Source organism: Chelonia mydas, chromosome 5, assembly GCF_015237465.2.
Source record: "Chelonia mydas isolate rCheMyd1 chromosome 5, rCheMyd1.pri.v2, whole genome shotgun sequence".
Classification (NCBI taxonomy): domain Eukaryota; kingdom Metazoa; phylum Chordata; order Testudines; family Cheloniidae; genus Chelonia; species Chelonia mydas.
Window position 1 is genome coordinate 98815691 of NC_051245.2, and position 12732 is coordinate 98828422.

Sequence of the window (12732 nt, forward strand, 5' to 3'; positions counted from 1 at the left end):
CTATGTAATGTTAAAGTTCAGTGATTGTCTGCCATTCTAATTTAACACAAGATACAGCAAAGGGACTAGTTAAGATCTCTTAAAGGGATTTTTTAAAAAAGAAATCTTCTCTGGTGACATATTTATGAATGGCAGCTTTATAGCATGGTAATGCAGAACTGTACCATGAATAGATTATTCATTCTGTAAATTCACTCTTCAACAGAGAATTAATTTATGTCACCACTGTAGCTGCTTCCTTATGCAATACTTTTTTCATTGTTTCCATTTTTAGATACCATAGACATCTACATAGCGTTGTATAGTACTACTACAATGAAAAATTGCCCAGGCAACTATTAGGTGACCAAAAAAAAAAGTGGGAGGAGATTTACTCTGTTTTTTTTGTATTAGCACAATATTGCAATGTTTAGATTATATACACGTCAGCAGAATATTTCTTCCTTAAAAACCTTTCATCAAAAAAAATTTTTTTGTTTGTTTTGCTTTGCTTAAGTTTCATGGAAACTGGGGCCTGCAGAAAATTGACCTGTCAATATGTCCAATCCTGCTCTCATTAAAGTCTTTGGTAAAACTTGCACTGACTTTAGTGGTATCAGAATTGGAGCTAGTGCTTTGCCTTTTTACATCAGTGTGCCCGTAAAGTATCCTACGTGGGGCTGGTTGCACCACCTGTTATGCAGCTTGCGGTCCAAAATATTTAATGACTGGATTACTTAGAATTCATTCAGAAATTTTTGCTGGTTATTGATTATAATCCATTTTTATCTAGTTCCTCTGTTTGCCAGAAGCTGGGAGTGGATGACAGGGGATGGATCACTTGATGATTGTCTATCCTGTCCATGCCCTCTGAAGCACCTGGCATTGGCCACTATCGGAAGACAGGGTACTGGGCTAAATGGATCATTGGTCTGACTCAGGATGGCTGTTCTTATGTATTATTTTGGAGCAGGGGTGATGTGGAATAGGAATGGGTGGTGTATGTGGCTTTAAAAAGCATAAGTTACAATTGCCTTTTTAGGTATAAGCAGTTCTCTAGTTTGGTTGGTATGACGTGGCCAATATCCTTAACATTTTGCTTTAACAAATTCATTTATCATGTTGCCAACTAGTCTATTAATGCTATTATCAATTTCTTACCTGTGTTATATTGTGATGGAGAGAAGATGAGTGATAGTATAGGTTTGGCTGTGAGTCTGTTATCCTTTTCAGGAGGGAGTAGGATCAGCCTTTTAATTTATGTAATCAGACTTCCCTTATAAATCTCCAGAAGTGTGTATGTCACATGTAGCATGGGTAGACTAGATAAATTCTCATCTCCATGGCTTTGTCAAAAATGGGGACAGAAATTCTCTCCTCTGGCTCCTATCGTTGATTCACTTGCATTGCAATGCAGATCATGGCCCAAAATGTTTAACAACTGGACCATTTAGAATTCATTCAGAAATTCTCACTGGTTATTGGTTATAGTCCATTTTTATCTCGTTGTAAGAATTCCATGGTTGAAATTACACTTTAGTTAGACAGCACTGTATTGCAAAAGTGCCTAAAAGCCAAAAGGAATATTAAACCACACGTACATAGTGTCATTAAAAGTAGCATTTTGGGGTTCATGTTTGTTTGTCATTGACTGCCTGATCAAATATGCTGAGTTACAAGTAAAACAAAACAAAACGCCAGTTTACAAAGATTATATAACTACCAGCACTACAAACTCACTTTGGAATTTGAAAGTGAAGCTGTATTCTTTCTGGCTTGTGCACCATGATTGGTCTTAAAAGAGTTTGCAACTGGAAATTAATTTTGTGGGGGGTGAGTGGGCCAGAATAGAATCCTAATAGCTCTGCAATGCCAACAGTTTGTTTAAAGAATAAAGAAAGTGAAAACTTAAATTTTGTCAGTAGAATAAGCACATAGGATTTTGATCACCAACAAGAAACAGTTCTGCTAAATAAGAATGTTGCATTCTTACACAATCACTATTCTGACTGCAATCACACTTTAAAGAGACCTAAAATAACACCCAATCATTTTATAACATTTTTTATTTGTGCTTAACAAACTGGCCTGCAGACACAAAGTGCTTGAAAGCATGAGTAGAATAAATGTGCTGAGTTGCTGTTCCCGTACAACTAATAGCTAAAATTAAGAGGAGGGAAGAGAGTCTTCATTGTTTGGTATCAAGGGTATTCCTGCAGAGTAAATGTAAGTCTGATTTTTTTCTCCATTCCTAGAAGTGCATGTTAATTCAGAATAGATGGGTATTAGAAATTGACTGGGTGTATGAGATCTATTGCTGATGTTACCATATAATATTGATAACTACTGACAGATCTCTCCTGATATCTTTCCCACATCCTTTATCATCTTAGACTTCAGGCTCGAATTGCTCACAGAATCCAGGAACTGGAGAATTTACCTGGCTCCCTGCCTCCTGATCTGCGAACCAAAGCTACAGTTGAGCTGAAGGCACTTAGGTTACTGAATTTTCAGCGCCAGGTAATGCCTTTTGCTGCAGGGACATTTTTGCCGTGATCACAATTGAAAGTGATCTTTCTTCAGCACAGGATGTGTTGGCAATAGACATTTATGAAAGTACTGAGTTTAAAGAGGAATGTCAATATTTGAGCAAACTTAACTGAAAAACGCTATTCATAGAAACATCAAACTTACATGATCAGTATCTTTTGCATCCTTTATTACTGAAGATGCATGTGTTCTCTCTCTCTCTCTTTCCCCCCTCCCGCTCCTTCCCTCCCCACCTCCTGTTTAATCCTGAAGTGTAGTCCTTAAAATCCAAATTTATGATCTAGTCTTTCAGGGAGATCATGGGGATGGCACAAACTGAGATAAAAAAGGAGGACAGGATAGGCTGAGAGTCCACAACCCCTTGTTCAAATACAAATACAAATCACAAGAGGTGCCTCTTTTTTGATCGTCTCAAAACCTAGTGGGTCAAATTTTTCTAAGACCCAGTTGCATGTTCTCAGTGATCTGTGTGTATGATTGTTGTGTGTTCCTCACAGTGACCCCTATTTTCAAAAGGCCTGTGGTAATGTGCAGGCTGTGCAGCGAGGCCCAACAAGAACATGTCCAAGTCATAAGTTTGCTCAGATCTTGGGTGCAGGCACAGCATAAGAATTTTGCAAAGGGGCTTTGCTGTGCTGGCCTCCCTAGACCCTTGCTATTTGGCTCTCTCAGCTGGCCTGAGAGCAGCAGGGGTGTCATTTGGCTGATCTTGACCCTGCCCCTATTGGCCAGGCAAAATTGGTTCCTGGGAGAAATCTTTGGGACTAGCACAGTTTAGTAGTACGTGTACCATGCTAGATGCATCCTCCTCCCCACTGCCCTAGTGATTCCTTTATGGTAGAGCCTTGTCTGAGGCCAGTTCTGAGAAGCAGCATGCTATTCATGTTGTGCATTTAGAACTGGGTGGCTCTGCCCCTCTCAGCCTTAGTAATTCCCTGCTGCTTCCGCCATTCCCCCATCTGATGTTGAAAATGAATGTCCCTTGGATGTGTGTGGGGTCAACCACGTTCAACACCTGATTTAAAACAGCACACAGGTCATCTTGTTCCACCATACTTTGTTAAAATGGATTTTCATCTTGGTTGGCCCCTTCTGTGCCAGCAGGACAATCATTTTCAACACCAGCTTGTGAGGGAGGAAGGATTGTGATATCTGCCATGTTTGACCCCTAATGTCAGACACACCACTTGTGGAGCTGCTTATGTAAGTGGCGTTCATACCTCTGCTTAGAAAGAGGAAGATCCTACAAAGAATGAAGAGCTTTTTAGGATGATGATCACCTTCTTGCTGCAACTGAGGATTTCAGGATCCAATTTTTCAGTATCTCAATGGAAAGTGAAAGGGAGAAGCAGGCTTGAAGAGCCCATGAAAAGTTAACTTTCTACCTTCGTATGCTGTATTGATGACTAAAATTGTTCTTCTGTGCGTGCAGAATGATGGGTTTTTTAAGTTTGTCTCTTCTTGCTGGTAGCTAAGACAAGAGGTGGTGGCCTGCATGCGCCGTGACACAACACTGGAGACAGCACTGAACTCCAAAGCCTATAAGCGCAGCAAGCGCCAGACTCTGAGGGAAGCCCGCATGACAGAAAAGCTTGAGAAACAGCAGAAAATAGAACAGGAGAGAAAACGTAGACAGAAACACCAGGTATTTTAACCTCCGCTACTCCAGAATTAATGTATTCCAGATATAGAGAAATGCCATTGAGTTAAGTGGTAGACCTTGCTTTGCTTGGCCAGCTATCACCGTTTTATATTTAGGGATCCCAGATTACAAAAAGATGACCTACCAGAGGCCATACAGTAAGCAAGCGGAAGAGTCCAGAATTTGGGTGTTTGTAGTTTCAAATCCTGTGTTCTGTCAGTTAGACTACGATGTCTCAGCTGATTTATTATTTTCTTTCTCTAGGAATATCTGAACAGCATATTGCAGCATGCTAAAGATTTTAAAGAATACCACCGGTCTGTGGCTGGGAAAATTCAGAAACTTTCTAAAGCTGTGGCAACTTGGCATGCCAATACTGAGCGTGAGCAGAAGAAGGAAACTGAGCGAATTGAGAAAGAAAGAATGAGAAGACTGATGGTAAGGGGTCTTTTGGTAAAATGCCAGCTCTGGCATGCTCTACAGTAACAATTCTAACGATGTGAGAGTGGGGTGGTGGTAATGTGGTAGATTAAGATGTAGCATATTTTTTATACTATTGGAAAGAGTTAGGAAAAACAAATTTGTGGGCTTCTGAGGATTAGGAAGGCCGCTGTGTAAGTTACTTTATAACTGGGCATTGCCGATCAAACTTTGCTCTAACTACTGAATGTTGCACTCTTCAGATTTGACTGCCAAACAGCCTGTTTGCTAAGATCAAATTCAGTTTCTGTTTAATACCTGATATATACTTTCAAGGACTCATATACTTCCTTTGCATGATAAGGGCTCTCTGATCAATTAGATTTTAACTAATATGAATCTAAACATACCTGGGAGATTAGTTGTATGTGCTTTATAGTGGTGGTAGGGACGTTATTTGTTTGACTTTGTTCACTTTGAGCCATATTTACTTTTGTTTGTGGTTTCAAATAATATTTGTAACTATTCTGCTGCCCATGTGTATATTTGTCATTACTAGTAATCTGCTCATGATAGTATAACTGCTGTTTTGTAACCTCCATTAAATCACCTAATCTTTCTAATTTCATATTTCAAAAGTTTTTTTACAACAGTGCAGGTATATTGCAAAGTTCGTTAGTATATTCACCACATGAAGACTATGGATCTTGTTCTAATGTTTTCCTTATAGTTGCAATAACTACTTATGCCTATATTTTTTTTTACAATACTCATCAGGAACTTAATTTGATTATGATTTATGTGTCAAAGAATACATTTGCTGTGTAAATTATTTTTGTAGAAAAGTTAAAGGGAAAAAGGTTATTTCAGTGAATAGCAGTAATTATCTCTCCTCTCTTCACATTGTTTCTTCTGGCCCAGTCTGGCTTTTTAAAATATACGTATTTAAGCAATGATGATAAATACAGTATTTTCTGGGAATTAGTGACTGTCTAAGAGCGACACTAATTCCAGCTGACCATTAATCCTCAGAGTTATGGTCCAAAGAAAGCTAGCAGCAAGAGTATCTTTCTTCTTCTCTCTCTCCTCCCCACCACCTCCCAATAATACTACTTATAGTTTCTTTTGAGGGGAATGTGTGATGGGAAGGCTTCCCATGTGACTGTGTCTCTTCAGAGTGCTGTCTAACTGATCGGCAGGCATATCTAGATTAGGAAAATAGCTTGTGTTTTTATAACATCTTAATTAACACATTTTAACTAAGATAATTTTACATAGGACTTTGCACCAAACGTAGACAAGGCAAGTTGTATTTAGAAGTGTGTTAGCTGGTCATGGTTATCACCTTAGAGTAGGCTAATATTTTCTTTTTAATATTAGTAGAAATCTGGTAACTTTGTGATCTAATTCTGTTTAACAGTAGGATTCACTGAGATCTACCAACAGTAAATCTAATGACTGGGAAACTAGTTATTCTCAATTTTTACAAGCATATGAGTGACACACTTTCCGTAAGGCACAACACTAGTGAAAGAGCAAGTAAATGTCTAATTTGGGTGCAGATGTGGCGCAAAGCCTAAGTGCTTGTCCAAAATCTGTCACTACCAACTATAAGGGCCAACTAGATTGATTTTAAATCACTACATGAAAAATACAAGTACATGCAAAATACAAATGAAGGATTTGCAGAGGAAAAGAACAAATCTTTTGGCCCTGAGGCCTTTCTAAAGATTATATACCAATCTACATTATAGAGATCCTCTAGACTAGCAGTAAGTAGAGACAATTGCCAGTAGTCTAGCTGTTCAAACTGTTGCCATGTTAATTATCAGAAATAAAACATGTAGGTTTAAAAAGGTACTCTTGCTGTTTCAAAAATATTTTTACATCCTGAGGTGAATGAGCTGATCTCAGTCCAGAGTTCGTATGTTAGGAGCACGTAGGTCCAAAATCATTGCTAATAAAAGTGAGGAGCAGCATGCCATCTTGATGTGCCTTCAGACATGCCCAGAACACTAATATCCACAGCTTGCTGCTGAGTCCATCTACCTGTGGACTGTGAGTTGTCATCTTTGTTTTCAAAGACAAATCACTTGAGGATCATCTTCAGTCAGATTTGCTGTCAGAGGCACTTCAGGTATTACTACCCCAGTGCTTACCAAATTCACAGTTGAATTCTTGTGAGGACACAACTGCATGTTGAGCACACTTGGGCTGTGTGTGCACTACAGAGTTTGTGCTGGCATAGCTATACCGGCAAAGCCGCCTAGCATAGACTGAAGGAGTTCTGCTGGGGTAGGAAGACTGCCTTCCCAAATGACATTAGCTAGGCCAAGAGAGGCCTTCTTCTGTCAGCCCAGCTGTGTCCACACTGGGCTTTTTGTCAGCATAGCTGTGTTGCTGGGGGTATGGTTTTTTTCATATCTCTGACCCATAACTATGTATATAAGTTTGTGTCCGTCAGGCCTATGCTATGTAGTTATTTCATTCCTCTAGTGAAATGTAGCCCAATTCATTGGCATGTTTGTTGCAATTTTTATTTATTTTTCACCCTATATACCAAGAAGTTTATCTTTTGAAAAGTAAATCTGTTTAAAGATCTCTTCTCCCCTCAAAGATCATGTCTAGAATACGAATATGGTCATGTTTGAAAACATGCTAGCAGAAAATCCTCCTCCTAATTCATAATACCCAAAGATTATTATTTATATTGAGTGAGATTTCTAAAGGCACAGATCAGAATTAGACATCCCGCTCTCATTACCTTTCAGTAGGAGTTGTGTACCTAACTGTGGTTTGAGCTTTTGAAAATCTTTGCAGCCTTCTATAAGGCTGTGAGTTTCCCAGGGCCTTTACCCATTCAGTGTATCAAAATGTATACATTTCTTCCCTTCCTGACCCATTTCTTTTGTAGAAGGTCCTCAAGTTATCCTGCACCTCAAAAATGGGAGTCGAAGACCTTTCAAATACACTTCTGTAGTTCCAGTGCTAATGGTAGTGGTTCTTCTCTGTAAGTGTCTATACCATGAATGTTGTTTTTCTGTGTTGGTAGGCTGAAGATGAAGAAGGCTACCGTAAGCTGATTGACCAGAAGAAAGACAGACGTCTGGCATACTTGCTACAGCAGACAGATGAGTATGTGGCCAACCTGACTAATCTGGTGTGGGAGCATAAGCAAGCACAAGCTGCCAAAGAAAAGAAAAAGAGGAGGAGAAGAAAGAAGGCAAGTAGAAAACTGAGCAACAACTAACACCTTTCCCTCCCCTTAATGTAACTGTTGGTGGGTGAGGCCAGAAGATGATCTCGTCTGATCTCCTGCATAACACAGGCCATAGAACTTCCCCAAAATAATTCCTTTTGAAATAGAGCATGTTTTAGAAAAACATTCAGTCTTGATTTAAAAATTGTCAGTGATGGAGAATCCACCACAACCCTTGGTAAATTGCTCCAATGGTTAATTACTCTCATGGTTAAAAATATACATCTTATTTTCAGTCTGAATTTGTCTGGCTTGGGCTTCTAACCATTAGATCATGTTATACCTTTCTCTACAAGATTAAAAAGCCCAGTATTAAATATTTGTTCCCCATATAGGTACTTTTAAACTGGAATCAAGTCACCCCTGAACCTTCTCTGTTAAGCTAAACTCTGCATTGGTCTTATGCATATGAGCATGCTTGAAATTTTATAAACTATGAAATTGCTAACATTAATTGAGTATAATTTTTTGTTCCAAAAGTCTGGCATGAGAAATCATGTGGTTTATGCTATACAAATACTGAATTAGCTCTTTAAGTGTCTGTTTAATAATCAACATGAATAATTACATAGATTAGAAGGGACAAAAGATTAGAAAATTTCACTGGGTTATAAACTTGGTTTATTGATAAACATTCAACAAGCAAACATTAGCCAACCTACTATCAATTAGCAATGAAGTGTATGTCTCTTACATTCTGTAGATTGGGAAGGTGAGAGAAGAGCTATCTTATGCCAACAGAAATTAGTCCAATAAAAGATATTACCTTACCCTCCATGTCTCTTGTAGTCACATAGGATTTGTCATAGTGTCAGGTGTCCTGGCTTTAGCAGTGGATAATGTGCATCAGAGAGAGACTGAAAACACCACAATTAGCAAGCGCTTCATGGTGCAGTGTTTCACCTGGAGGCACAAAAAGTGATTATTCCTTCTTGACACCTGCAATCAGCCAGTTTGCCCTCTGAACAGTTATCTTGAACCTTCCAATTCTGAACTCAGCTCAGTCCTATACATAGTTGACAGGGGCAGTGGACAGAGCCAGAGAGAGATCATTTTGTTTATGCCCATTTTGTGCAAATAGAGAGAGCCTGGAAATAGTGTTGTTTTCTGTCTGCATTCTTACCATTTAGTATAAGCCTTTTTAAAATTCATTTTGGATGCTATGAAACATTTCTTTGTTAGTCAGTGAGAGTATGGGTGGGAGTTAAGCAATATTATTTACTTAATAAAATAATTCTGTAAGAGAAGTCGTTAAATAATAGTTCGGTACTTTCATGACACCGCAGTGCCTTTCATATCTGGAAGGATGGGCAAGATGACCTTCTAGGTCATGTCTATCTGTAATTCTCATGGGATGAGTCTGCTTAATATGAGAGAGAAGAAATAATGGCTCAGAACTTTTTTTCACTTGTTCTGCATAAACAAAGAGTGCACCTGCTAATTTTCCTGGCTGTTTAACCTTACAGAATTTGAAATGCTTGCTTAGGTTTCTCCACGTAGAGTAAGAGCATGTTAAGTACAGTATCAAACACCAACGTATAATAACTGGACCATGTTAAGGACGACAGACCTCAAAAGTACCCTTTCCTCTCCTCCAGCCCCCTCCAAAAAAAGTCAGCTGTGCCTCTTTAAGAATATGTTGTAATACAGAAAGGGCCAATGGTCAGTCCTCCAAAATGAGGAGGCAATATCTTTTATAAAAAAAAAAAAAAAAAAAAAAAAATCTCATTTCAGGGTACTTGGCCTACAGTCATGGCAAGAGCAGCATTTGATTTTAACACCCCTTATTCTCCCTGCAGATATCACACAGCATCAGTGTGCTTGGCTTATACACTGGTATAAACATAATGTTCCCTAGTATTTCTGTTGACACTCTTTTGTGTCTGTGAATGAACCTATTCCAGTATTTTCTTAGTGTAAGTCTGTGCTCAGATGAGAGCATCTTCTGGTGATGTCAGTGCATGCATAAGTCTCTAATGCTGAAAAATCGTGTCCAGACAGACCATAAATATCTGATGCAATGTGTTCTGCCCCGCTCAAAACATAAGGGAAAATTAACAGTAAAATTTTGTGCTTTACCCTGATCATTTTCAGCCTCTTAATGCTAGTGAACTCTGCCATCAAGCCATTTTGCTCATCTATCAAGAGAGAGATGAGTACTAATAAATATGGCTTGTGCTTTGATTTATAACTGTGATTTCATTTGTTACTTAAGTTTGACCCACAGCCACCCAGCAAGTTGTCATTGTGCTACTCAGCCATATACTTTGGATACCTCTGTTCTTGTATTACCTAATCAATTGAAAATATGGTTTAATCAATTGAAAACATAATTAAGTGTTCCATTCTTACACAGGAGCAAGACAAGAGTCCTTTAGGCTTGCTCCCAAGGGTGAACACTGATGAAGTGGATGGTGCAGAAGTACTTCTCCTTTTTAGCCTCACTATTTATAATTAGGAAATGAAGCCTATTTACCCAAGGGGCCAGACTGGTGATGAAGAATCCATTTTGTGCTCTTGGGGAAATAGGGTTTGGGATTTTTCTTCTGGCTATAATTCTGCGCTTGTCTGGAATAGCTCCTTTTGAACGGCTCTGGTCTCTTGAACAAGCGCAAAACTGGGCCACTCGCTTTCAGTGGAGTTGCTTCTGATAGGAGCCCAAGATTTTTTCAAGTTCTGTAGATAGTTCGTATTGTACAAGTGGTAGGGAAACAGACGGGTGACGTTCATGATGTAGTCCTTTGTTTAGGACTATAGCTGACTTTCTCAAATACTCCAAGCACATATGTAATGTAGGCAGAATATGTCTTCAGTATTAAGTACATGAGTGTCAGTGTTTTGCCCTCTCATATGTTTGTATGTACACAGCTTTCCATTTGTATTGTGAAGACACTAGCATGTAGAGTAGAGCCAGAATAACCAGGAGCGTAGCTAAGATGAGGCATTACTTTATGAAATAGTAAATGAGACATCTGCTCTGTAAGCACATTGATGTCTGAGATCAGCTGAGAAGCACCTCTTTATAAACAGTCCATATCACTCGCTGTCAAGGATGGACATTGTTTCCAAGTCCTTCTCCTAGTCCTACTTCACCCACTGAAGTTCTCAGCCATAGATATGAAGAAAAAATATTTCAGTTCTATATAGCTGTCATTGCCCCTCAAGTAATTCTCTGTTTGTCTGTGGCATAACTGAATAACCAATGTGGAATACCCTCTTTTAGGTCCATCGTTGTTTCTGTCCCTGTCTGGAGAGTTTTCTAGTTATGTAGGCTGTAATTTATTGATCCTGAATGTGCGCATCTTTGCCATCTGATAATAGTTTGGCAGGTGTTAAGTTATAATTACTGCTGCTGATTGGCTACAAGTTGTGCACACAGATAGTCTATGCTAAAAAATCCTGTTTGTGTTACCTCATCTTGCTAGTTTGCTTGTTTCATCTACCTGTTATGTTAGACTGCAAGGTCTTGAGAGGTAGGGCTCTCATTTACTATATGTTTTTACTATGCCCAAAGGGACAATGACATGGCTGAGAATTCTAGATGCTACCACAATATAAATGTTAAATAATAGATTTGCACAGTGCTAGTAATAAAAATGTTTCTTCCAGTGCATTTGCATATTGCTTCCTCCACTCAGCATCCAAATCCTTGGGAACCCTTTATTGTAAATGGCTCTGCTCTCTTGTGCACAAACTACTCTTTACACAGTGTATGACGCTGAGGCTTAGTGACTGATTATTTGTTTTGCTGTGCAAGGCCTCCTGTTGGAGTTAGTTGGTCTCTTTTCATTGGCTTTAATGAGTTGATCAAGACCATATAAATATTAAAGCGTTTCTTCCTAGGTAAGATGATGGATTCCTATCTACATGTCTGCTCTTATCTCTTTTTGTTCACACTGTTCATTCCCCCCAAGCCATGCATTTAACCACCATTTTGCCTTTCTCTCGCTCTGGTCTCCATCTCTTTTTCCATGCAGCCACTGATGCCAGGCAACCACTCCTTGATTCTCTTTTCTCTCAGTAACTCCTTAAAACACGTCCAGAGAGACTTGTAGAGCTTGGTCCCACTTCAGACAAATGTTTCTCAGTAGTCAGTAGGAAATGTATGTAGGTCGGCAAAACTCATGTTTAACTTCACGGGGGTGTCACTTTCCAGTTTATTGCATTCCATCCCTCCAATCTGTGCATTTGTCTCTTGACATTGTAGGTTCATTGGCACAGGGACCATGTCATCTTGTAGTCTATAGAGCACTTGCAAATTTCTGGTGCTACATAAATAATATAATCACAATTTTAAATTTTCCATTTCATTCTTTCCATCCACTCCAATCTACTGATTCATCTTCCTCACACAGTTGCCATCAAGCATTTCCACTCCAGGTGTACCCCAATACGCTGTTTCAAGTGGGTGGGGGAGAACCTAGTCAACCAGTGCAGTTTGAGCAATCCAGGTCAAACCTGTGCCTCCATGAATCATCCTAATGCTATCATGAATCACCCTGTTCCCTGCTTTCTGTAAACTCTCCTCTTTGTGCACCGTTCAGATTCTTCCTGTCCACACAAATAGCCACTGCCCAGGAGGGCTGAACTGAGCTCCCTCCAGACCTCTGTTAATACTGCTCTTGTCTGGTCATCAGGTATTGCTGTTGAGCCACTCACAGGGTATGACTCCTCTTCCACTGTTCTAAAAGTGACCTCCCCTTATCTTTGCCAGCTTAGGAAGGGAGGAATGAGTGACTTTTTTAAAAAATGAAACCCTTGAGTTCCTAGGTCATCTGTTTGAAGATTAGCATATTCTGTTTGGCAGTATGCCCCTTTGGATCTGTCCTCAAGGCATGAACTTCAGAGGAGTGTGCAGCAGTGGATGTGTTCAAATCTACAT

The 12732-nt window shown here is 39.3% G+C and overlaps 1 protein-coding gene across 7 annotated transcripts in view; it reads left to right on the forward strand.

Annotated features, from left to right (window-relative positions):
• SMARCA2 (SWI/SNF related, matrix associated, actin dependent regulator of chromatin, subfamily a, member 2) overlaps positions 1 to 12732 on the forward strand; it is a 182645-nt gene that overhangs the window by 52327 nt on the left and 117586 nt on the right. For all 7 annotated transcript variants that reach the window (XM_007065585.4, XM_007065583.4, XM_043547242.1 and 4 more), the window contains 4 exons: positions 2373 to 2499; positions 4001 to 4174; positions 4436 to 4609; positions 7644 to 7814. In XM_007065585.4, the coding sequence (XP_007065647.1) occupies positions 2373 to 2499; positions 4001 to 4174; positions 4436 to 4609; positions 7644 to 7814 (646 nt within the window). The remainder of the gene's footprint in view (positions 1 to 2372; positions 2500 to 4000; positions 4175 to 4435; positions 4610 to 7643; positions 7815 to 12732) is intronic.